The sequence below is a fragment of the Macrobrachium rosenbergii genome, chromosome 41, assembly GCF_040412425.1.
Source record: "Macrobrachium rosenbergii isolate ZJJX-2024 chromosome 41, ASM4041242v1, whole genome shotgun sequence".
Lineage (NCBI taxonomy): Eukaryota > Metazoa > Arthropoda > Malacostraca > Decapoda > Palaemonidae > Macrobrachium > Macrobrachium rosenbergii.
The window spans coordinates 89,205,084-89,230,585 of NC_089781.1; the positions used below are offsets into that span (position 1 = coordinate 89,205,084).

The 25,502-nt window shown below is 38.0% G+C and overlaps 2 protein-coding genes across 2 annotated transcripts in view; one reads left to right on the forward strand and one right to left on the reverse strand.

The window, feature by feature from the left end:
- The window catches only part of LOC136826977 (solute carrier family 49 member A3-like), a 96,562-nt gene extending 75,251 nt beyond the window's left edge, over positions 1-21,311 (reverse strand). The window contains exon 1 of the mRNA XM_067084593.1: positions 20,460-21,311. The gene's annotated coding sequence lies outside the window, so the exon portion shown is untranslated. The remainder of the gene's footprint in view (positions 1-20,459) is intronic.
- On the forward strand, positions 1-25,392 carry LOC136826978 (uncharacterized). Its single transcript, XM_067084596.1, has 5 exons — positions 1-839; positions 3,178-3,257; positions 22,902-23,052; positions 23,519-23,601; positions 24,521-25,392. Exons 2-5 carry the CDS (start codon positions 3,189-3,191, stop codon positions 24,881-24,883), a joined length of 666 nt encoding a protein of 221 aa, XP_066940697.1. The 5' UTR covers positions 1-839; positions 3,178-3,188; the 3' UTR covers positions 24,884-25,392.
- The last annotated feature ends 110 nt before the right edge of the window (positions 25,393-25,502 follow it).

Here is a 25,502-nt window from a genome sequence, read left to right on the forward strand (position 1 = left end):
ACTGTCGACTCCTGGCCTCCGTGCCCATGATAACACGGGGTACTGGCAATAATGGCACTATTCTGCCACTCGCCCCGCCAACGGAAACTTGTCCCCCCTCAGCCGTTGCACGTCGGCTGCACCAACTAAACACCTACTGCCCTCTGTGTTTAGACGTCACCCTCGAGGGCGAGCTGAAGGAGAGAGGAGGAGGAGGAAGTTGAGGAGAAGGTTAAGGAGGAGGGTAAAGGCCGAAGGTATCTGTTTGTCTGCCTGTCATAAGAAGCAGGGGCTGGGACTTCCACCTCGAGCCTGTCAGCGCTCGCGTCTCATTAGAGCTCGAGACGTCATCTCGGTACCTGATTCAATTATTCCGACGACGCGCGTCGTTCCTTCGCCTTTCCCTCTGACGCCACGGACTATTCAAGTGGTTTTTGCTAAATAAATTCAAAACGATAATATAATGAACAGCGTTCCTGGCGTCACGAACAACTCGCTCAGTGAAGGACGCAAGAAACTTTGCATACGATCTCTCCAGATGGATTGTTTTGCTTCGAGAGTCTGAGGTGACCGCGCGATGAGAAGTGGTTCGTGAGGTGCGTTCGATTATGAAGTTCAAATTACACAAACAACCCCAGTTGTGGTCGCAGGACGGAGAAGTAAACACAGCAGCCCAGTAATAGGTAGATCGCGCCTTCCAAAATCTTCCTCTGAGCTCTGAAAACTGGTACTTGATTGAATTATAGTGCTGCCGCCACCTGTAACCACCAAGTTTGACGAGAAAGAAGACAAGAGACGTTATAGCGAACTGCGGGACGTCCACCTGACAAAACTTCTTTTTCATTCCACGGCTCAGGAAGGTAGGGCAAGCATCGAGCGGATTCTGTCTCGTCGATTAACTCTGTGTGAATGCATCTTTTAATGGGTCTATATTTGCAGTGTATTATCATTATGTGGCATTTGTAAATTGCTTTAGAACAACATTTGATGAATTATATATATATATATATATATATATATATATATATATATATATATATATATATATATATATATATACATATATGTGTGTGTACTGACTGATTAATTGGCTGATTAGCCTAAGTGTTCCGGGCACGAGTGTGGTAACTGCAACCTCATTCCCTTTACAGACATTATAGTTAAACGAAAACAAGTCCACCTAGTTCCTTTTCAAAGACTAACAAATCTTTTAAAATTTACTTTCATCATACGTTTTAACTGTTAAGAACCTAATATTGTTATACGCACTCACTAATGACCCGCACGCGCGCAAATACAAAATCCTGTCGTGTTAAACAGAAGATTCGCTGTTTCACACTGTCAAACCCCGTCGGTCTGCTACCTTTAAATCATAATAATAATAATCGAATTATGGACGTTAATAACAGTAGTACCGGTAATTATACTGATAATATTAATAAAAGAATTAATAATACACACGTTTACAGCGACATACATTACGCAAATAACGACAGTAATACGACTGCATAAGGTTGTCGGAAACCAAAAATCATTTATCAAAATATTTGAATTACACTTTAATCAGAGTACGTTGCACTCCTGGGTAAAGCCCCCAAAATAAAGGTAAGCGTTGATAATACATAGCTACATCGTCCATTATTTAATTATCGCTAATGATAGCACCGGCATTAATTAATCTTGAAGTCCTAAAAACGATAATCATTCATGAAAATCAACTGTATACAAAAATTCGTAATAGATGATTAACTGCATGTTATTTCCTGGGGCTCCTCTGTATCATAATGAATAAGAGATTAAGAGAAGGATCAGTCCATTCCAGGTATCGTGATCAATAAGAAACGGAAATAAAGAGATAAATCTCTTGTTTGATTTACCAAAGCTTAGGACTCCAGTCTCCGATTCGTCGTAGAAAGGATATTTAAGATCACTTTCTCTCGATTGTCTGTTGCTCAGAATTTTCCCTTTGTGACGCAGACTTTTCAATCGTGGTTTTCCGTTCCTACGTATTTAGTTTTTTTTTTTCACTAAAGTTCCCTTTACTATTTAGGTAATTTTTCGTATAACAGACTTTATCAGTAAATTCATTCAGAGCAGTTTTCCACTAGTTAGATATGTCTATGGAATGTTCATCACACGTTCCCGTTGCTACTAAGAGAAACAGAGGATTCAGTTGGTCAATAAATCTCTGGATCCTTCATCCACACAAATGGCGATGCTGGACTGAGTTGATACCCTTTGTCACCTTTTGCTAGACTGCTACATTTCCCTTCCTCTTAAAACTTTTCGTTGCATGATAAGCTAAAATGAAAGGTATAATTTTTTTATTCTTCATGCAGAAATAACACAATATGCTACTCGATAAAAGTTCTGCCATCTTTAGCGAAATTCCTTAACCAGTCCTTCCCGATAGATAAAAAATGAGTCTTATTTACTGTATTATTCTTTTTCTAGGGTTGGTTTTGTTAGTTAAGTCATAAGCCAGCAAGGGCCTTTGCCTAAAGGCGGTTTGTAGGTACAGTAAGATGCTAAAAGATACAGGGTGACTGGTGTGAACATCTGAACTCGGCTGAACCAAACGAGACGAGGGGGGAGGATGGATTTGAATATTATTGCATTACACACTGACCGTTTAACCTTTCTTAAAGTATATGTTAGTACGTATTTTCAGAACTTTCGACTAAACGCTCCCAGTATAAGAGCTAATTCCAGACCTTTCCAAGTGGATCAAAAACGCATGCCACATATTCTTTACGCACAAGTAACGCATTATATCTTAAGTATTCTTTTAAGTATCTTCAATCGAAATTCATAAGCAAGGCCTAATTCCAGGACGTCCAGGTGGATTCCAGAACTTTCAACTAAACGCTCCTGGTATGTGAGCTAATTCCAGATCTCCTTTCCATGCGGATCGAAAACATTTGTTGTTTATGCACGAGGAAAGGCATTTGATTCCGTTATTCTGTGTAGCCTATTCTTGTACGCATCTCAAGTCGATATTCATATGCCAGACCTAATTCCAGAACTTCCTTCCCAGAAATTTCAACTAAACGGTCCAGATCTTCCTTCCAGGGATCGAAAACATTTATTCTTTATGAACGAGTAACGCATTAGACCACATACTGTTATTCTAAATATTCTTGAAAGCATATTCCATCAGAATTCATCCGCCAGACTAATTCCAGAACCTCCTTCCAGGTGGATCGAAAATGCAGCGTTGTTGTGGATGTTGCGTCAGTCTACAGAAAGGCGTCGTCGCCATCGGGGTGCTCAGCATGGTAAGTCAGACCAAAATAAACAGTGTTCATTAACTTATTTATTTATTTTATTTATTTATTTATTAATCTATTTATTTGTTTAGTTTATTTATTTATTTATTTTCTAATTGGCTACACCGACAGATCGCTTTCACCTACAAAATATTCGTTGCAGTTTCATGAACTGGATTATTAAAACGTTATCTCCGCAAGCTCGCCACTTTAATCCCTGTGAGTAAATCTTGAAACACGAGAAATATAGAATCCTCTGCCTCTCCTTTCTTCAAAAATATTTCCCTCTCCAATATAATGTTCTTCTCCATTTATCACGGAATTTATTCATAAATCTGAATAAAATTTGTCACCGAAGTATAGAAATGCATCATTCTTTCCGGCAACTAAAATGCAATGCAGATGAACAAGTGCATATACAACATTTGGAAAACCACAAAGTATGCGTTTTGACATACATCGATGTACAGAATTTTATTAAGTTGAAATATACAAGAAATCTACCATACTTTTTGTAGACATAGTTCGAAAATCTGCGTAAGTACCGTACACGTAGAGGAATAGTCGATAATTAATTAAAGGGGCAGATGCGCAACAAAGAAATTGGCAAAAGGACCTTTGCCCACACGATACCCGTAACACTGAATACGTTGCAAAAACTATACATTCTTGAATAAATTAAATAAATACTCATTAAAACTCAGTCACGGCACAAAACAGCTAGTTATTCAAGAAAATTCTAAATTATAACACACACATCAAAGAGGACCGCCTGAGAGACCACAGAAGGTCCAATAAAAGGACTTTCCAAAAATAGACACATGATGACGATAAGAAAAGAAACTCGTAATTACTTCTTAGAAATACCATGTACAAAGCTTCACCTTACCGTAACTCGAGTTCCCAAGCCCGAGTCGAACAGACAATTAAACGTAACCCTATACAGATGTTGTGCGGCCTTTAAAATGCAAGTGTAGTGAAGTGCATCTATAGCACCTCTTCAGTGCGTCCACGCATCCGCGTTCTTGGCTCGCAGGGGGTCACAACAGGTCCCGCTTGTTCGAAAGGTCTTTGCGAGCTTTGTCGCAAAACAATACGGAGAATGATTTGGAGATCAGATGACAACAAATTGCCAGGAATTACGAACCTCCTTCTAGATTCTCTGTCGTCCTTTTTTCTCAGCTAGTCTTTTGTACTGATATTCTCCGAACTAGATACCGTAAATATAGGAGATATTTTTATAAAAAATTACCGTTTTGTTTCGTGTTGCAATGCTGATTAACAAAGGAGAAAGTGTTTTGCCGTGTCCCCATTATGTGGACGTGGGTGCTTTAAGCCATGTTGTTTACAATAAATATTTTTATAAAGGAGAAATTACCTTGTCCTGATTTTCTTTCGTGTTTTAGAACTGATAAGCTATCGTTTTCTTTGTGTTACGATTTAACAAAAGAGAAAGTGTTCTGCCTTGTCCTGATTATGTGGACGTGGATGCTTTCAGCCATGTTGTTTACAAGAACTATCTTTATATAAAGCTACTGTCTTCGTGCTACGATGATGTTTAACAAAGGAGGAAGTGTTTTGCCTTATCCTGATCACGCGGACATAGATGCTTGCTATGCTGTTACCGAGGAAAGTAACGTAGTAACATTAGGTAATGGAATGATCGCGACATGCATGTTTCAGTGGAGAATGACTAAATAATGTCCACGCTTTTAACCTTTTAAGCCGCAAGCACGGACAATTACGGTATTCTGTATTATAGTGTACGTGTTTCTAATCGTCAAATTTACTATATCGTTAATAAAGTTCGTCTGCAATCGGGGAGCAAGATAAATGGAGTGGCTTGTGTCTCAGCTTCGAATAAAAAAAACGTAAGGGGGGGGGGGAGGTTGTTTTATAAATGAGGAATGTGAGGATGGAAACCTCTCTTTTAAACATTCGCATAATATGAAAACGTTCTTGTTCTGAGCGCGGTGGAAGAAGAGTGGTCCCCTTCAGGTCAAGGAAACAAGGATATGCAAACGTCCTTATTCTCAAGAACATATAATAAAATAGAATATTAAACAAACTGTGGCATTTTCTCCGAAGGCAGACAAGAACGCCGTAAAGAAACAGTCACCCTCTGAACATATGCAAAGACGTCAAGGAATTGGAAATATCTTCACTGAACATAATTCACATACAAGAAGATGATGAAGAAATAAAGAACTTTTAAGGCTAAACAAAACAAAACAAAAAAAAAAAACTGTAACATCCTCCTGATCATATTCAAGGAACGCAAAAAAAAATAAATAAGAGAAAGTGGAGGAGATGGAAACGAGAGAACCCTTTTATCACAAGGCAAAACACGAGAACAAATGGCAAACGAGAGACGAGAAAAAGCTTGTCAGTGCATTCACTCCTCCGACCACTCAATCTATTCAATAGATGCAAATGAATCAGGATTGGCCATCACGCGATGACTGAGAGCTATTTATAAACCTCCATTATACATGTCACAGTGCCTCTTCTCCAGCCTCTTATCCAGCGTCTTCCTCTTCTTCTTCTTCTTTCCCTCCTTCTTCTTCTTCTTCCTCCTCCTCCTCTTCTTCTTCTTCTCTTTAATCCCTCCTTGTTACCAGGAACGTCTAATCTACTCGGACAGCCTCTCTGCTCTCCAGATATTTTTCTAAAAGATCGGGATTATCACCGCCCCCGCTATCTCAATGAGAATCTCTACCAAGCAGGATCTCTTTTATATTTTGATTTCACGTCAGAGTAGTGTTCCTTGACGGTTATTCAGTCTATTTTTTTGTTGTTTGGTTGGTCAGTATTCTGAGGCATTGAGCCCTCCTTGAATTTCGTTTTCAGGTGGCTTGATACTTGGTCGGTATTACAGAATCCAGAATTTAGGCCAAAGGCCAAGCGCTGGGACCAATGAGGTCATTCAGCGCCACCTGGTCGGTAGTCTGAGGCACTAAACTCGTCTTGAATTTCGTTTTCAGGTGGCTTGATGCTTGGTCGGTATTCTGAGGCACAAGTTCCTTCTTGAATTTCGTTTTCAGGTGGCTTGATGCTTGGTCGGTATTCTGAGGCACTAAGCTCCTTCTTCTTGAATTTCGTTTTCAGGTGACTTGAAGCTTAAACAAGATAAGAGCAGTGGAGTACCTTCTTTTTAATAATGGCGAAGAGAATTATTGCCCAACCCGGCATTTCACCCATACTTCAGAAATATATCTAGGGTTACTGTTTTTTTTTTTTTTATGAAATGGGGTTGCTTTAACTATGGACGTCGTGGGATATTCCTCTTTTTGTTTTTGCTCTAGAGTTTCCACCTTATTTCTATATAAAATTTCACTATTCCTTTTCATCTTACTGCTCAACCTTAGTCATATTAAATCACACCTCCTTGTAGTGCAGGCTGTTAAGGAATAATTTCTAAATTATACATTGTAACGCTGCTCTGTGCAATCATGTATAACAATTTATATTTTGTAACACTACCCGAGTACCGTACCAGCCCTGATAACGACTTCTGTCTAGTAGCCAACAGAGGTGGAAAAGGTGTGTAAAATATTACATCAAATGCCACTTGCCTAACTACAGAGGGCTGTCCCCTATACGCACACCGCGTCTGGGTTGACTGTTTTTGTGCTGTGCTTTGCTTTTGCACGATAAAGTGTTTCTCTAACTGCTGTACTTTGTAAGTTTTTTGCACAAAAAAGTGTTTCTCATTCTAACTGCTATACTTCGTAAGTTTTTTTTAAATAAAACAAAGTGTTTCTCTCTTTAAGTGTTCCAAATTCAAACTTCATGGCATAAGTCTCTCCTTATTTTGCCTTTTGTTTAAGGGTTTTAAGCTGCAAAATTCCCGATAGTAGTAGTGTGCATTTGCCTTTGAAAAGGCTCGTTCCTTTTAGCCTTCGGTTGTGCTCATTTTCTCTGTAGTACCATACATTTTTTATAAATCCTTTCCTATTTACCACATCCTCTTTAGACAAATCTGCTATTAGTTCTTTATCTTCCTAATATGGCTGCTACACGAATCCAGATCTGTTCCTAATACTGTTTTATGTTGGACAACCAGATAGGGAATGCTCTAGGTTTTCGATTACTTCACCACAAAATAAACATTCACTGTCAACCTCCTTTAGTCTTTTCTAGTCATTTATAGCTCTAGCTCTTCGTTGAGAGAGTCGGTAGAGCTGTGGACAAGCACTCGGTAGGCCCGAGTTCGAGTCTCCGGCCGGCTGATGAAGAGTTAGAGGAATTTATTTCTGGTGATAGAAATTCATTTCTCGCTATAATGTGGTTCGGATTCCACAATAAGCTGTAGGTCCCGTTGCTAAGTAACCAATTGGTTCTTAGCCAAGTAAAATAAGTCTAATCCTTCGGGCCAGCCCTAGGAGAGCTGTGACTCAGCTCAGTGGTCTGGTAAAACTAAGGTATACTTAACTTATAGTTCTAGCTTGTTCAGTCTACAATAGTGCCAACCTGTTTACCCTTTCTGACCTGGTATAGAGAAGATGTGGCAAAGTGCCAGCCACATCTAAACGATATCTCAACTTAGTTCAAGGTTTTATGACTCAAATTTGGGAAAAGTGGCAACGTCTAATACGTACTAAATGTTCGTAGTCACTTCGGTTTGACAAAAGCTCTGCTAAACAGCATAGGTTTTTTTTTCTCGGTGTTGTTATTGGAATCTGAATTGGAATATAAAATTTAGTTCAAAGGCCAACCGCTGGGTCCTTGGCGATCATTCAGCACTGAAAGGAAAATTTAGAGTAAATGAGGGTTGGAAAGGTGTAACAGGAGGAAAAGGTTAAGAGAGGGTGGAAAGTAAGATGGAAGACAGATAGTATGAACGGAAGCACAGTGAAAGGAATGAAAGGGGTTGCAGCTAGGGGCCGAAGGGACGCTGCGAAGAACCTTAAGTAATGCCTACAGTGCGCCGCCACGTGAGGTGCACTGATGCAATACCGGGGTTATTATTCTTTCTTGCTTTAGGGAACTACAATACTAACTTCACTATAAACCACCCTGATTATATTTAACATTAATTCCTAAGTTTCACACTACACGAAAAAAAGTTTCATGACTACACTCCAGATCTAAAAATTATTTCGCGCCTTAAATTTCTTCCCTAAACAGAGCAGTACAAAAAAAAAGTCCATCCCGTCAAGGTTGAAAGCTCTTCTGAGAGTTATAAAGATCCCATTTGGGAGTCATAAAACGCTCATTCGGGCTTATCTCAACTGATCCAGAGGGTTGTAAATCAAGGTAAAATTCATTTCTTAGTTATAAAAAAGGCGCTCGGGATATGGGGACATGTTTTACTGCTTTAATAAATGTTGTCACTGATAAGTGTGAATGAATAAAACCTCTATAAGTAATTTTAAGTGAACTATTGGTTTTACGTCCCTAAAAGAAGGTTAAATGTCCAATTCTGACGTGTGATTTCTGCATAAATTAAGTTATATAAACCTGATGAGATTAACTGTTCGATATCTTAATGTGATGTGCCCATAATTAAAAATTCATTGAGAGTTTTATATCTATCTATCTGTCTATCTATAATTTTTTACTGGTGTATATATCTTGGATACGAAATAAACACGAAACGAACTGAACAATCTATCTATCTATCTATCTATATATATACATATATATATGTGTATATATATATATATATATATATATAATATATATATATATATATATATATATATATATATATATAAATCGACAATCATCCAGAACTGAAGATGTCTGCTACAGCACATGGTTGGTTGAATGGTTGATTTAGATTAATTTTGCCTTCTACCAGCATTACAAGAGGCCTATGTGGACATCTGTACTAGGACCAAACAACTGCGTCGTCTGTGAACGGATGTAAAATTCCTTTCATATTTACTCGAGTTTTTACACTGTTACTGGCCTTTTAATAACGAAAAAAAATTAACTCTTTCTTCATCACTGCGTATTTCCAATTACTCTGACCTTACAATCGTTAATTATTCCTTTGTTTACATGATAACGGCAATAATGGAAATAACAGAATTCTAATTTTTTTATAACTGAAGGAACTAAAATGTTAAATGTAATCGGGAAAAAAGAAAGGATAATATATAAAAGGGTAAACACAAACTGTTGAATACAAATCACAGGTAAAAAAATAAATATTAACATCAGATTAACACAAACAAGTAACAGGCTAGTAAATATAAACAAACATGGAAAAAAATTTTAAAAATTACAGATTAGTATAAATAATCGGATGAGGAATCGACAAAAAGACACAATGAAACAAACGAATTTCAAGTGCACCAGATAGGCTAAGGATTAAGATAATGACCCGATGAAGAATCAAATTTCAAATTAATCTGACTGAGACAGACATTTATTTATCAGACCGTCTAATTTCTTATTCCGTCAATCGTCTCCTTATGACAGAAGTGTCCGTCGGAATTTCTTCGCTGAGGGGGAATCTCGATCACATTTATCTGAAGGATCTTCTTTTACTTTTATACTGAAGGAATCCTTCTCTTACTTTTATACTGAAGGAATCCTTCTCTCCAGGAAGAACCTTCGGATGGAAGGAGGTTAACTGGTCTCGAGGTCACGAGTCATTGTAGACTACTTAGGGGTATTTAATTTTTTTTTTTTTTAATACCTAGATGGGCATGGCACCCAAATCAGTATAGGCCATACAAAAAAAAACTTGTTTGTTACTGTTTTTTTTTCAGTGAAGTAATGACAGACTTTTTTCAAGATGTGGGAAATACGGAGGAAAGAAAATTCCACATTCCGAAAGTGAATGTTATGAATGACTGATCAAACCTTCCACCATCTCATGTGATATGTTCACATATTTTGTAAGATTAATGAAATTGATCTGTAAATATTATATTCAAGTTAATAAAGTTAATATCGTGCAGTATTTCATGTCTGTGTGTACGTATTTCTGTGCACACAATAAAAAAAGTAAAAAATGCGCCGAAGTTTCTCCGGCGTAATCGAGTTTTCTGTACAGTGTATTGCTCATGAGCCGCGGCCCGTGAAACTCTCGGCCACGGCCCGGTGGTGGCCTGTCCTACAGTGTCTCCATTCGCGCGATCATGGCTATCTTTAACCTTAAATAAACTAAAAACTACTGAAGCTAGAGGGCTGCAATTTGGTTTGTTTGATGATTGGAGGGTGGATGATTAACATACTAATTTGCAGCCCTCTAGCCTCAGCAGTTTTTAAGATCTGAGGGCGGACAGAAAAAAGTGCGAACGGACAGACAAAGCCATCTCAATAGTTTTCTTTTACAGAAAACTAAAACTGATTGTATTTATTTTGGTTTATTACGAGTATTGTCAATAAGTAAGAGATACAGCGTATGAGTACAATAAATGCCCACCTCGGCATGCAAGCAAGCTAATGACGAGGTGAATAGATTCCTCAAGAATTGGTATAACGCTGCGATAGATTTTGTATAATCACGAGTGAGAAGCAATTAAAAATCAAAATTATTCGAGATAACCTTATGGTAGTCATGATACCCCGTTAAATTTGATTACTGTCAGCACTTATTGTACCTAAAAAGTTACACAGATTGCAAAAAGGAATTTGACTAACCATAATACTGTAATATAAATGTGTGTGTGTGTGTGTGTGTGTGTGTGTGTGTGTGTATGCATGAGTACCATTATATTAATTTTAAAAAAGGCAAAATGGCTTCACTTTTGCCTTTGAATGGTGAATGAACAACCTTTCAAGATTGGTTTCAAATTAGGGAATTCCTCTCTTCAATTTATTGAATTGAAATGAATATACAATTTAGGCCAAGCACTTGGACCTATAAGATCATTCAGCGATGAAAGGGAAATTAACAGTAAAAGGTTTGAAAGGTGTAGCAGGAGGAAAACCTCAAAGCAGTTGCACCATGAATCAATTGTTAGGAGAGGGTGGAAAGTAAGGTGGAAGAAAGAGAATATGAGAGGTACAATAAAAGGAATGAAAGGGGTTGCACCTGGGGGGCCGAAGACACGCTGCAAAGAACCTTAATTAATGTCTACAGTACACCACATGAGATGCACTGACGGCACTATCCCCAACCGTAGACACAACCGTAGACAGACAGTACGAGTAACAGCTTTTATACATCTTTTAGAAAATTAACTGATTAAGCAGAACGGGTGCTTAGAGATTCTAGCTGTACTGGAAGAAGATAATCAGTAACAGATTTAAAGGTTGAAAAAGCAAAGTACTGTGGAATATTTTTTTATATACTGGTGAAGAAGCATAGGGTTCTCAGTCTGTAGAGTAATTGTTTTAAAATTACTGTTTCGCAATTTTTTTATATTTGAAAGTTTATCTTAGACCTTCACGCAAAACCGGGCCAAGCCTCCCCCAACAAAAAAATTCTTTGGGAACATCAGATATTATTATTATTATTATTATTATTATTATTATTATTATTATTATTATTATTATTATCCATAATGAGCATAGCACATCCAAAAGGCCATGTAACCACCCAAAAACGCCCACAAGTAGTATACCAATACAAAAACAAATAAATAATGAATAAAACAAAGATTACAGCAAAGACCGTGACAACATCATCAAGAGATGTAATCGCCTAAAACACGACAATCCATTGTACTTCAGCTGACTTAAATAACAGGGAAAGCAGCCAAAGCTAATAACGAGGCGGAGTGACAGGGATTAAGGAGGGGAAAATGGATGTGGAGAACAGTGTGTATAAATGTGTATGTATATGAATACGTATACATACATACAATGTATGTGTAACTCCCAAGACCTGACAGGAACGAGGTTGTTGAAGAGGGAGGAATGCTTTGATGAGATTAGCCGACTCCATTTACCTTGTCACTCCTTCCTCTCCTCCTCTCCCCACCCTTCTTACCCTTCTCTCCCTCCTCCTCCTCCTCCTCCTCCTCTTCCTCTTCCTTCTCCCCCTGCTCCTCCTTTTCCTTCACCCCATCCTCCTCCTCCTCCCCATCCCTTTCCCTCCTCCTCCTCCCCTTCCCTCCTCCTCCTCCTTCCGATCTTCCTCTTCCTCCTCCTACTCCTCCTCCTCCTCCTCCTCCTCCTCCTCCTCCTCCTTTCCTTTATCCCTTTATCCTTCCGCACTCTCTCTTTCTCACCTTTCAACTCCCTATTCCTTACATGAACCTGCCACTTGATATCCCTTCCTCCATTCTGACTTAATATTTAACAATATTTGCTATTTACTTATCGATTTTTTTTATCTGCTTGTCTTTTTAATAATTAAACAACACCAAAGCCTCATTTGGTAAAGTTTGAAATATAAGATAAAAAAGAATTATAGGAGAAACTTATCAACAATCTTCATGTAGGCCTAACCCTCACACAAATACAATAGTCCACAGGCCACACCACTAAACAATTTAACAAGAACTAAGTTAAACAGAGAACTGTAATTATTGAGTGACAACCAACCTTAACCGTAGGTAGCAAAATCATAATTAAAAATAAATATATTTTTTAATAAAAATTTCTTGATAAAACAACCATCACACAATTAGCATCTCTAGAAAAACCATGAAAACAATTTAATGAAAGCGAGTCACAAAATTTTAATCAATGTTTTAATTAATGATCAAGACCCAGCTTGAACTGGGGTAAGGATCGAAGGCCAATGGGTACAGATAACCACAACACCCCCTCCCCAAAGTCCCAACACACACACACACACACACACACACACACACACACACACCTCCAACTACACCCTAGCGGGACCCATCAGAAGCTGACACACAAAAGAGAACAGTTGTTTATAAGCGTCTGCCTTCGAGTTCATCTTAAATTGAACAGTGACGGTATCTCGTTTTCATGCAATAAACCACAGGAGGGTAGAGCAAGTGGTCATTAATTTGATAAAAAAAAAAAAAAAAAAAAAGAGCAGGAGTATTTTATAAGTGTAGTTTATAAGTAGGCTATGTCTGTGCATCAGTGCGCCCACACACACACACACAATATATATATATATATATATATACACACATATATATATATATATATATATATATATATATATATATATATATATATATATATATATATATATATATATATATATATATATATATATATATATATATATATATATATATATACATACATACATAATATGTATGTACTGTATATTATACATATATAGATATACCGGTATATATTATATATTAGTCAGTCACTGTGGCACTGTGGCTAGTTTCTTCGGCGCAGTCGAGTTTTCTGTACAGCGTATAATGCTGTATGATACTCTGAGCCCCGGCCCGGTTGTTGGCTGTGTTGTTGGCACCTATAGCGATGACAGACGCACGATCATGGCTAACTTTAACCTTAAATAAACTAAAAACTACAGAGGCTAGAGGGCTACAATTTGGTATGTTTGATGATTGGAGGGTGGATGATCAACATACCAATTTGCAGCCCTCTAGCCTCAGTGGTTATTAAGATCTGAGGACGAACAGAAAAAGCGCGGACGGACAGAAACACAGCCAACTCAATAGTTTTCTTTTACAGAAAACTAAAAGACTTGACCCACCAAGTCAAATGTAAAAATGGAGCATAGCTAAATATATACAATACATCTCTCTTGCACTTCGTATTTTTGCTTTACTTTTTTCTCTCTCTCTCTCTCTCTCTCTCTATTAGAAAGCCAGCTTATCAAATGGCCACTCAAGGATCCGGGGCCGTACACTTAAGAAGGAGCCAAGTTGCTTTTTATCTTAACAATCACGGAGTTAGTTTCAGGATCGCCTTTCCTCTCATGGACGCTGAGACTTAAAAGTTAATAAATGCTATTTTGAAATACCTTTCTTCCTCGCTTTCATTTATTTCTTAAATGTTTCATAGTTTTCTTAATTTATGTATTTATGTGTCTGTTTATGTGTTTGCCGACTATTACTATTTTATATTTGATATACTTCGCCTCTTTTATCCCTATTCTCAATTCTTTTTCCACTTGTGGGAAATCTACTCATATCTATTCTTTGCAAGTTCATTTGGTATGTTTACTGACATTTTCGACTGGTTCTTTTCCTTATACTTACAGGCGCAAATATGATTTCAGCCGCTAACGTCTTCCTATAGCGAAAAGTTAAGTATACCTTAGTTTAACCAGACCACTGAGCTGGTTAACAGCTCTCCTAGGGCTGGCCCGAAGGATTAGATTTTATTTTTACGTGGCTAAGAACCAACTGGTTACCTAGCAACGGGACCTACAGCTTATTGTGGAATCCGAACCACATTATGACGAGAAATTAATTTCTACCACCAGAAATAAATTCCTCTAATTCTTATAGCGACAAAATCCATCTGCTTTCTTCCACGGAAAACGAATATAGCAAGCAATTGCACTTGTAAGCAGAGACATATACACACACACACACAGTAAAGCTTCCTCCATGTATTTTTGTTTTTGCAGTACAGGACGGCTTACGACAAGTTAAAAATGCGCCGAAAATTTTCTTCGGCGCAATCAGAGTTTTCTGTACAGTCGATACAGCGTATAATCAAGACCACCGAAAATAGATCTATCTTTCGGTGGTCTCGGTATAATGCAGTATGAGCCGCGATCCATGAAACTTTAACCATGACCGGTTGGTGGCCTATCCTGTATCGTTGCCAGAAGCACGATTATCGCTAGATTTAACCTTAAATAAAATATAAGCTACTGAGGCTAGAGGGCTGCAGTTTGCTATGTTTGCTGATTGGAAGGTGGATGATCAACATACCAATTTGCAGCCCTCTAGCCTCAGCAGTTTTTAAGATCTGAGGGCGGACATAAAAAGTGCGGACGGACAGACAAAACCGGCACACTAGTTTTCTTTTACAGAAAACTAAAAATCACTAAAAATATCCGCAAATCTTACACTTCTCCATCACAGACGTATTTTCAAACCATGTCTCCTCGCCATGTGCCAAGATGCTTCAGCAAATAGCTTCTGATTCAATGACGCGCCGTTATTGCCGTGATAATTACCAGAGACAATTAGCTGGGACCTTGAATAACGACGCCAGATGTCTGTCGCGTGCGAGGGGATCGGGCATAACGATTAGGCATTTGGGGCATGCAAAGAAGGAAAGGAGAGAGATTAATACACATTAATTTCTCGATTTCTTATTTTCTTCGCGTCAGAGCAAGAAGACGGAACTAGGATTCATGCCACAATGCATTCTGCATGTGAATAATATACAATATATATATATATATATATATATATATATATATATATATATATATATATATGTATGTATGTATAATATATATATATATATATATATATATATATATATATATATGTATGCATGTATATATATATAGCCTATATGAAAACCAGAAGCTAAAGTTACGCCATTTTGACAACTTCCTTCAGAATACCTGAAGGTGGTTCGTGACGAGCATTCAGCGCCGTGATTAAAAAAGCGGAATAATGCAGGTTTCTAAGCAACAACAGATGTATAAGTAAAGGGAACTGATGAGTTACCCACATACTCTAATCCATGACCAGGCTTCGAAACCCTCCCACGGCGGAAACAAATGACGCTTCTTGACGGAAATATACTTGGCACAAAATTTATGATGCTTTCGTGTTGGATAACTGAATTTTAATTCAATGGAAAAGTTCAACCAGACAGAAAACCCAGTGTCTTTATCTAGCTCTGGCCTGCAGGAACAGGCAGCCCTGTCCCTCGAGGGAAAAGCTAATGGACTTACAGAAAACAAGTTAGGGACGCTGTTATCTAAATGTCTTATGGAAGGAAGGAATATAAGATGTGAGCCAAAGGCCAAGCGCTGGGACCTATAAGGTCATTCAGCGCTAAAAAGGCAAATTGAGAGTAAAAGAGCTTTGACAGGTGCAACAGGAGGAAAATCACGCAGTTCCACTACGAAACACATGTTAGGAGAGGGTAGCAAGTCATACGGAAGAAAGAGAATATGAACGGAGGTGCAGTAGAAGGAATGAAAGGGGTTGCAGCTAGGAGCCGAAGGCACGCTGCAAAGAATCTTAAGTAATGCCTACAGCGCACCGCGTGAGGTGCCCTGATGGCACTAACCCCCTACGGGTTAAATGTCTCATGTATATACGAAACATCAATTACCATAAAACCCACTCATTATAGGGCGTCAAGAAAGGCGAAGTCCTCAAGTAAATTGGCGTCAGTGACCACCGTCGCTGCGACGCCCGTATATAATCATGAATCTTCCATCAAGCAATAAAGTCGCCGCACAAGAATGACGGAATAACTTGGACGCAACTGCATTCTTCAAGGCATGACATCACGAACAAGTGATCAAGGAGGATGTTTGTTCAGGAACCATTACCTAAGCCTCCACGCTGCATGTGGTCTTCAAGGAGGTCCTACTCACTTCACCCCCTTCCCCAATTAATCATGGGATAAGCCTCCCCCCGGGACCAACTATATTTCCCCCTGCCTACCTCCCCGCCCAAGCCGCCCACCCTCCCTTAGAGAGTGACAGAGACAACTGGTTGATTGAATATCACCTACCGCGAGTCTGGGATGATTAATGAAGGAGGCAGGCGTTTAAAGATGTAGCTTGGTATTGTGGCTGTTATATATGTCTATATATTATTATTATTATTATTATTATTATTATTATTATTATTATTATTATTATTTGTTGTTGTTGTTATTTTTTGAAATACTTGAATAACAGTCAATCACTCTCACAATTATCATCTATATTTACAAGGTTCCCAAAGTTCCCCATCGAAAATGGAAGAAGAAGAAGAAGAATAAGAAAATGCAGAAGGAGGAGGAAGGGTCCAAATAAAAATAAAAGCCTTAATCAAAAGCGTACCATATTAGCTAACACTCATAAAGTCGGAACGTCACAGTACTGATAAGGGTTGGATTTCAAAGACTTCCCTCACTGCAGCAGAGAACGGTTCAGTTTCGTTTCGTCCATTAGACCGAGGAAATACCTCATGTCATGGGAAAGAGTCTGAGAGGGTTGGATGGGGGAGGGAGGTGTTGGCTGTAGTCAATGATGGTGGTGGCTGTGATAAACAGGGGGGGAGGGGGAGGGGAGAGAGTCACTGACATACAAGACTAGAGAGCGCCGAACTCCCTGGCATTAAGTGGTACTTCAGTTCACCGAGGGCAACGGTGTTCAATTTTCAATTTTCTCACTACACCTCCTCTCTCTCTCTCTCTCTCTCTCTCTCTCTCTCTCTCTCTGCTCATCGTCACGTCATCATACTGAATTTTTCATGGTTAAAGGAAATGGTTTCAGGACACCGCCAGCTTGTTTGAATGATGCAATGATCTAGTTACGTAAAAAAAATCAAATTTTTCCATTTTTTAAAAACAAAGTTGTTAGCGGATAAAGACCTTTTGATATACACAATGGCTACAGTATATTCATATTTTTTTAAGAGTTGCATCATTTCGGAATATCTCCAACACAAAATGATTGCACATAACGACGGTAAATGTGTTATGCGCTTAGATTAGCAGAAACTATTTTAAAACATCAAATATACAGATTCTCATTTATCATATTATAATATCTGTATGGACGATCACAACCTGATCTGTTTTAAGTATAATACGACAATTATTAACCACTGTCAGAAACCTCCCACCCATTTCACTTCTCGCTTTCCCTCTTAATAATGCGATCGTACATACAATGTCGTCGGAAGCTTTCAAATACATTCATTTTTTCGCTCTTTCCAAACTTTATCTTTCCTTAGTGTTAGGAGATTCTTAAGTGACCATAAAGAGAAGTCAAAAAATGAGCCGAAGTTTCTTCGGTGCAATCGAGTTTTCTGTACAGCCGCTACAGCGTATAATCAAGGCCACCGAAAATAGATCTATCTTTCGTTGGCCTCCGTATAATGCTGTATGAACCGCGGCCCATGAAACTTCAACCACGGCCAGGTGGTGGCCAATCCTATATCGTTGCCAGAAGCACGATTATGACTAAATTTGACCTTAAATAAAATAAAAACTACTAAGGCTAGAAGGCTGCCATTTGGTTTGTTTGATGATTGGAGGGTGGATGATCAATACCAATTTGCAGCCCTCTAGCTTCGGTAGTTTTTAGATCTGAGGGCGGACAGAAAAAGTGCGGGATGAATAAAGTGCGGACGGATAGACAAAGCCGGCACAATAGGTTTCTTTTACGGAAAACTAAAAAGGGCTAACCTCTTTTCGAAAAATATCACTCATATCTGAAAAAGACTACACTGTATATTAGCGATTCTCTTCCCAAGTCTTTCGAGAACTGGGACAAATAACGATGTTTTGTGATTATATATATATATATATATATATATATATAGAGAGAGAGAGAGAGAGAGAGAGAGAGAGAGAGAGAGAGAGAGAGAGAGAGAGAGAGATCTTCTTGCAGCGTCTATGGACCTTGAAAAAGATAAAGGGGAAAGTGGAGGTACTTCAAAACACATTATGTGGGTGAGATTCTTGAGAACGTATGATATAGGTGACATTCTATGAAAACTGACTCAGGAGACGCCATTGTGAATGAAGGCCTCCATTTGAAGTGGGGTTAAGTCAAGAGGTTTGTTATGCTCTCTACCGGTTTTGCGTTCAAGGATGAACTGGTGAAAAAAATTTGGGAAGGAGTAAAAGATTGTGGTGGAAGTTTTTAAGACAAAGGGAATATGGGTGGAAGGTGAAATTTGCGATATTTACCTAAGATAATGAAAATTTTGATCATCGTAATTTTGTGTGGAAAAGTTTAAGGATAAATGAATACCAAAATTGCGAAAAGTGTGTCAATAAAGTTAATGAATGGACGAAAATTACCAACTGATTAGACACCCTTGGAACATCAATAAGATGGATTTTTTTTTTTTATTCAGAAAGACAAATTATTTCGAAGGCCCCCTAATATTTTTTTAAGAATTATATTTTTCAAACTTGTCGCAGCTCAATGTGCAATTTTCTTATCATATTATGTCATCCCGTCACTAAATGCATTTTTTTTTAGTTTTTTAAAAAGAAAACTATTGATTTTTAAACCTCAGATTTTAAAACCTGAGCTCAAGGATGCAAATTTATTTGATCATCCACCCTCCAATCATCAAACATCCATTGCAACCCTCTATCAGTCGTATTTATTTTATTTAAGGTTAAAGTTAGCCATAATCGTACTTATGTCACCGCTACAGGCGCCAACAACACAGGCCACCACCGGACCGTGGCTGAGTATCATGGGCCGAGACTAAGAACTTTATATCCCGTGGCTGTACAGAAAACTCATGACATATTATCCTTTTTTTTTTTTTAACTTCATCATGACACATTTTTTATATCAGTCCTCAGATTTTTGTAATCCATGGTACTCTCCTTTAACTTCTTTCAGATAGCCTTTACTTTTCGAGAGAATATTCCCAACGCTAAAAGGAGTCCCTCCAAATCGTACAACAGTTCTAAAACTGACAAAGTTATTTTTGAAAGAATCATTCGAAAAAGGATCGAAAACAGTTCTTCAAAAGCAAACACTTGAAAACAGTATTATTGAAAACTCAAAAAGATATTTGCTTGGAGGTAGAAGATTGGAAACGGTAATTCTATAGAACAACTCCGCAAGGCGCTTAGGCGCCGTGTTTAGTACGAACCACTCGGGTATGAACGTAAAAGCATTCACAAAAGACGATAAATTTCTCAAGTTATCTCATCTGCACTGCATTATATACACTCTTTTCTGTATTGTTATTATATACAATCTTTCCTATATTGTTCAGTTAAAAAAATATTTAAAAAAGATATCTCCGGGCGGAGCTCTTCTGTGCAAATACCGAAACTTATTTGAATGGTAACTGCTAGAACAAACAACTGTTCGATGCAGCACTTCATCGAGACAAAATTATGTTTTTATCTTTATAACTGATGAAAACTGGTAAATAACGTATAAGCAACCATTAATTATATAAAATAATAAACACAATGATAATGAATGAGCTTACGTGATGAATTTTCATGAATGGAATAGTATACCTTGTAAACATTAGTAATGTTCATAACATTACTAATAATTATACTATAGCCTGTATATTTTAAGTGATATCAGATGTTACAATTCAGATTCATCGGCCAATCAGCAGCAAAATAAAGGGTTTAATCATACATGCTACGGATATTTACCGACAGCTAAAAAAAGACTAGGCCTATAATCAAATTACTTTTAACACTCACCATCAGCTGGAGAAGGCGATAACTGTCCTTCAGCTGACGACAGCTGTAATCGTCATTAATTCTCAGTAATCCTTCATAGCACAAAGTTCCATATTCCACAGTAGGCTACTATAGCTGTAGACCAATTTTACATCTCCAATGTCGGCCGAATCCATTACATATTCTTGCAAATTTCTCCTCGTACAGGAACGCCTAGCTCTTGGAGTTGGTAACATACGCCAACTTCCTCGTACTCAATCAAATTACCATTAGACACAAGCAACAGGTTGTGTAATCAGCCGGGAAGTTGTGGGTTACCCACTGCGTACACTAACTCAAACGGCTTTTTAGTTTAACGGTTGCCGTTATTTATTTTATTCTAAACCTGGTTAATAGGCTGCGCACAAATAGGCTATGGAAGGACCAGATATAGCCTACACCACAAAACATGCGCTAGGCTTATAAAAACATTTTAAATATCCACAATTCATTCTCTGCTTTTATATTTATACCTGAATATTACTTCCATCCTCACACTAGTTAGGAATTCATTTACCATTCAAAATTCCACGCACTAAAACACGTAAAACATGGCTAAAAGTCACTTCTTCATGAAACAACCATCCTTAGTTGGGGAGCTAACCTTCTGAATCAAAACTGTTTCTTGTCCTCAAATTGAGTCTTCGTTGGCCGTTGTTTGTTCTCATTCATCTTTCTTTTTTAAATAGCAGACATCCTGATACGTTTCAATCCTTTAAGACTGCTGCTATTGCTCATATCTCACTAGAATCCCCAACAACTACACAGCACTCAAAGGGTCAACCAGTCGTATAGACCATTGCAGTCAAACCACTGGTACGACCGTGTCCGAATAGCTGCTCTGAAAAAATGATTGCTCGAAAGCGGAGCTTTTAAACGTGGTTTACTAGAATTATAATTGTTTTCAAGACACTAAAAGTTTCGTTCTGATGATTGTGGATAGGTAGTGAATTACAACTCTTCACGAACACGTGTTAATCGAAAGTCCATCAATTTCAAACTACACGTCTGCTGACATCCGCGTTCGAACAATTGTTTTCGAGGTACAACTAACCTGAACGTACAACAGAGAGAGAAAACGGAAGTGATTAGTTTACAAATCATTATTATTTAATTTTTATGATCCTTTTGACGAACAAGCAATGAAACAATGGAGTTATTGTTAAATTATTTTTTTACAAATATAAGGTAAAACAAAATCAAATAAGCACAAACAAAATCTAACGATGGCTTCAGTCGCCCACAAAGCTAGACTTACGAAAGCGTGTAATCAGGAATAAGGAAAAAAGATGCAACGATCTTCTAAATTTAAGACTTAATAATTACATTGAAAATACAAATAACGAATCCGAATGTTAAAAAGAGACAAAATACATATTATCTCTACACAGCATAGCCATAAGCAGCACTAAAGAAAGGCTGAAAATAAGCATGATATGAAAAAGCAACAGTTTCCCATTTGATAGAGTGAACTAAGTCTTCTAAAAATACAGGAGGAAAAAAATGGTTATGCACAGTCGCCTTTGTTTGACAGATGGAGCGGAGTAACAATTTCCACGACGAAAATATTGTATGACCTTCAGCCCCTTGTCACATGTTTACTCCAAGGAATCATAAATACTCAAAATTAGAGGCCGGAACACGGAGGCACTTTGAGATGGGAGCTGTGTCATTAAAGTCTCTTTCATCAGCCAGAGGGATAAAGAGTTATAGTCACAAGCGCTAAATTAGGAGGCGCAAGTAACATTTAGAGCCAACGGCATTAAAAAAAAAAAAACTTTGCTACACGAAGGAGGTCGAGTGTTAGAAAAAAAGTGTTAGTGGTGTGTTATTTACAGGCTGGTCAATTTGAGAAAGAAAGTATAAAAATATCTTCTTCAAGAATAGAAGATACAAAGGCACGAGCACAAAACCTGAGATGTAAATATAGTAATTTTAGTAAAAGCGAGCGTGAAAAATAGTTGTAATATATTATTAGCGATAAAAATAAAAGAAAACTTTGTGGTGTGGTCTAGGCAGACTTTCTAAATCGAGAAATAAATAAGCTTACAGAAAATCCGAAAGAAAATTTATCTCTCGGAAAGAAAACATATTTAAGAAGTTAAGTTACAGCGAGTTTGGTCAATTAATGTAGGTTTCCATTTGATCTTTTTTCAATAGAAAAATTATTAAGTGGCAATATTTAAACAAATTATTTTCAACTCCCCATAACATTAAGAGCAATACAATGAAGAAAAAAACAAACGGTGATTTCATTGCATAATGAGATTTAGAAGTCTCAGTATATTTAAGCAGCAAAAATCACTGCTGATTCTATTCATTCTCGTTCAGTGTTTTCTCGAGATATTAAAAGAAATAGAAATGATTGTCTTTCGATACATCAAGGCAACTTAATCATTGTGTATATTACTTTTATTATTCCAGATCTGCAGTAGCCTGCTGACGGTAGGCTACGGGTCAGCAGCTGGGACTTTAGAGGAACACGTGACTGCCTGCAGGGGAGGGAGGGCCAAGGATCTCATGGGGATACTGCCTTCTTGCGAAGAACTCTCAGATGCTTCCACGCTCCTCGCAGGTAGGCTAATGATATGTGGTGTCGAAAGCTCCGTGAGTCTTGCCTGTTCTAGAAGATAGTAATGTCAAAATGTGACTTAGAAAGCAGAGCTGTATAAATATGATCATAATTAGCGTTCACGGTAGTTACATTCAATAAGGAAGTCATACAGTAGTTCCCTTGTTCGGTTTTCAATCTAGAACACTCAGGCGTATCTGGAGTTTGTAAAATTTCTACTCAAAAGTAGCAACTGTTTTAGTTATCTGCAATTCTTTGCGAATAAATTATATAATCTAGACTCGTTACAAAAGAGAAAGACGGACTGTTCCAGACTCTATGAAAGCCACGAACTGAGGGAACTCGGCTTGGCTTTCTATCAATGGTGGACCGAATAGTACTATATTTTAATTGTTGGAGAATAGCTGGATATCTTTGTAATTTCTTTATACTGTTCCATGGAAATGCATTTTTCTTATTGTTTTCACAGCAAGAATCTTCGTGTATGTGCAAGTGTCTGTGTGGCTCCTCTTCTTCGTCTTCTCGGTCCTGTTAATTGTTGGAGCTGTCAAGGTAAGGTCTGTCGAGTTGCGCTAGGGCACTTCAATACCAAATACATTTGAAGAGCATATGCAACAGTGTTAAACAGAATTTTAATCAGGGAATGAGACGATTCTCAACTCGCGCACAAGGCATTAGGACAAAAACTACATAGAATTTATACAAAATTAAGCATTTGATGACAGGCCGTTGGAATGTCAATGAAGGTGGTAACGCATGAATTGGAGTTTTATGCCAATGTTCTCTACTGTTTAGATGCTTCAGAATTTGCAAACTACTTGCAAAGAAGCTTCTCTTGCTGCCATTCCATCAACCTCCTAAAGCTCTCTTACCAGCCCTTGCTAAAGGGCTCCTTTGCTTTCACCATGCATTACGTCAGTCTTCCACTTCCTCTCCCCTCCTATATCTTATCCAGTTCATTTCCTACTCATTGACTCCCAAAGAAGAAAGATTACCATAGACCCATAGACTGATGTGGCTTGCCTGAAACGAATAATGCTGCCTTATCTGAAAAAATATATATATTTCTTGTATGATTTTCACGGTTCTGGTTCTAACAATCATCAAATGGCCTGTAGGAGTGAAATAAAGGTAAATGGAAACTCTAGCTACTTGCTATTCTATTTTTCTCAATATACAGAAAGAAAAAATCGAGTAGGTTATCCGATGTTGGAAGTTTTATTGGAATAGATAAGTTAAATTTTTCACAAATGTTGCTGCACAACCGTCATTTCTCATTGTTTCAATAGGTCATTTATCATTGTTTCGATAGACTGCCCTCAATATTTATAGATTATCTCTTCTTCCTTCTGCAACTACTACATATAACTTGATGTTCATTACTGTACAGTGCACCGCTTTGCCGCATTGTAATATAACAATTCTACAGACATTGACCTCCCTGTAGCTCATTCCCATACCTCTGTTGCAGGAGAGAAGCGGGCTGCTGGTGCCTTGGCTGGTACTCTCTGTTGTGGTGATTGGCGCCATCGTCTGGGCAGGCGTCAGGGCTTCTCTCACTCGCCGGACGTACGACCTCCTGGCATGCGTCCTCGCCACGATAGTTTGCACCTACTGCTGCTGCGTGGTGCGTGCCTATTCCAAACACATCAAGCGACAGGCTCTCATTCCGGTGGTCGTTCCCACGTACCCGCACACGAGGCTCTGCTGCGAGAATCCGTACGCTCACGCGGGGGAGATCAGGGAGCTGCCACCCGCTTACAGTCTCCACCCTCCCAACAACTGCCCGACGAAGAAGAAACCTTTGCCCACAGGACTCGGGGTCAAAATATGATGATGTCCGAAGTCCTACAGCAACAACGAAGTCATATCGTTGGTTAAACTAAGGCATTACTCTTTATATTGCTGTCGACATGCTGATTTCATTACCAAATTCTGTGCTTTGCTATGATGGGTCTAGCATTTGGAAAAAGGGGTATAAACACATACTGTACACACGTAAGTTCACACAAACACAGACACATCCTGCTCTTAAAGGTGGTGACGTTACCTATCTTTACACCGATACAAAATAGCTTCATTATTATGGTGCCTGCCTAGTGGGATGTCACTTTATATCACTTTATATACTGCTATATACTTTTGATAAACTTTTATATACTTCCGTTCCTCGATTTTATTTTGAACTATGTGCATGTGGTGATTCAATAAAACGAGAAGTTTTTCCCACTTAACTTTATTTTTAAGGTCATTTGTATATGTTAGGATCTTAAGTATGTACAAAGTAAATGACCAGTCCATTGTTGATCTTACAAACTTTTCAATAAATGTATATCACAAAAATATGGCTGTTTCTAAGTGATATTTGCATAGTAATCATATATATATATATATATATATATATATATATATATATATATATATATATATATATATATATATATATATATATA

Excerpts from the sequence above, each read along its gene's own strand:
- LOC136826978 (XM_067084596.1), top strand. The coding sequence starts at position 3,189 with ATGCAGCGTTGTTGTGGATGTTGCGTCAGTCTACAGAAAGGCGTCGTC. Across the intron at positions 3,258-22,901 it reads CCATCGGGGTGCTCAGCATG|ATCTGCAGTAGCCTGCTGAC; the intron begins GTAAGTCAGACC and ends TTATTATTCCAG. Across the intron at positions 23,053-23,518 it reads TGCTTCCACGCTCCTCGCAG|CAAGAATCTTCGTGTATGTG; the intron begins GTAGGCTAATGA and ends TTGTTTTCACAG.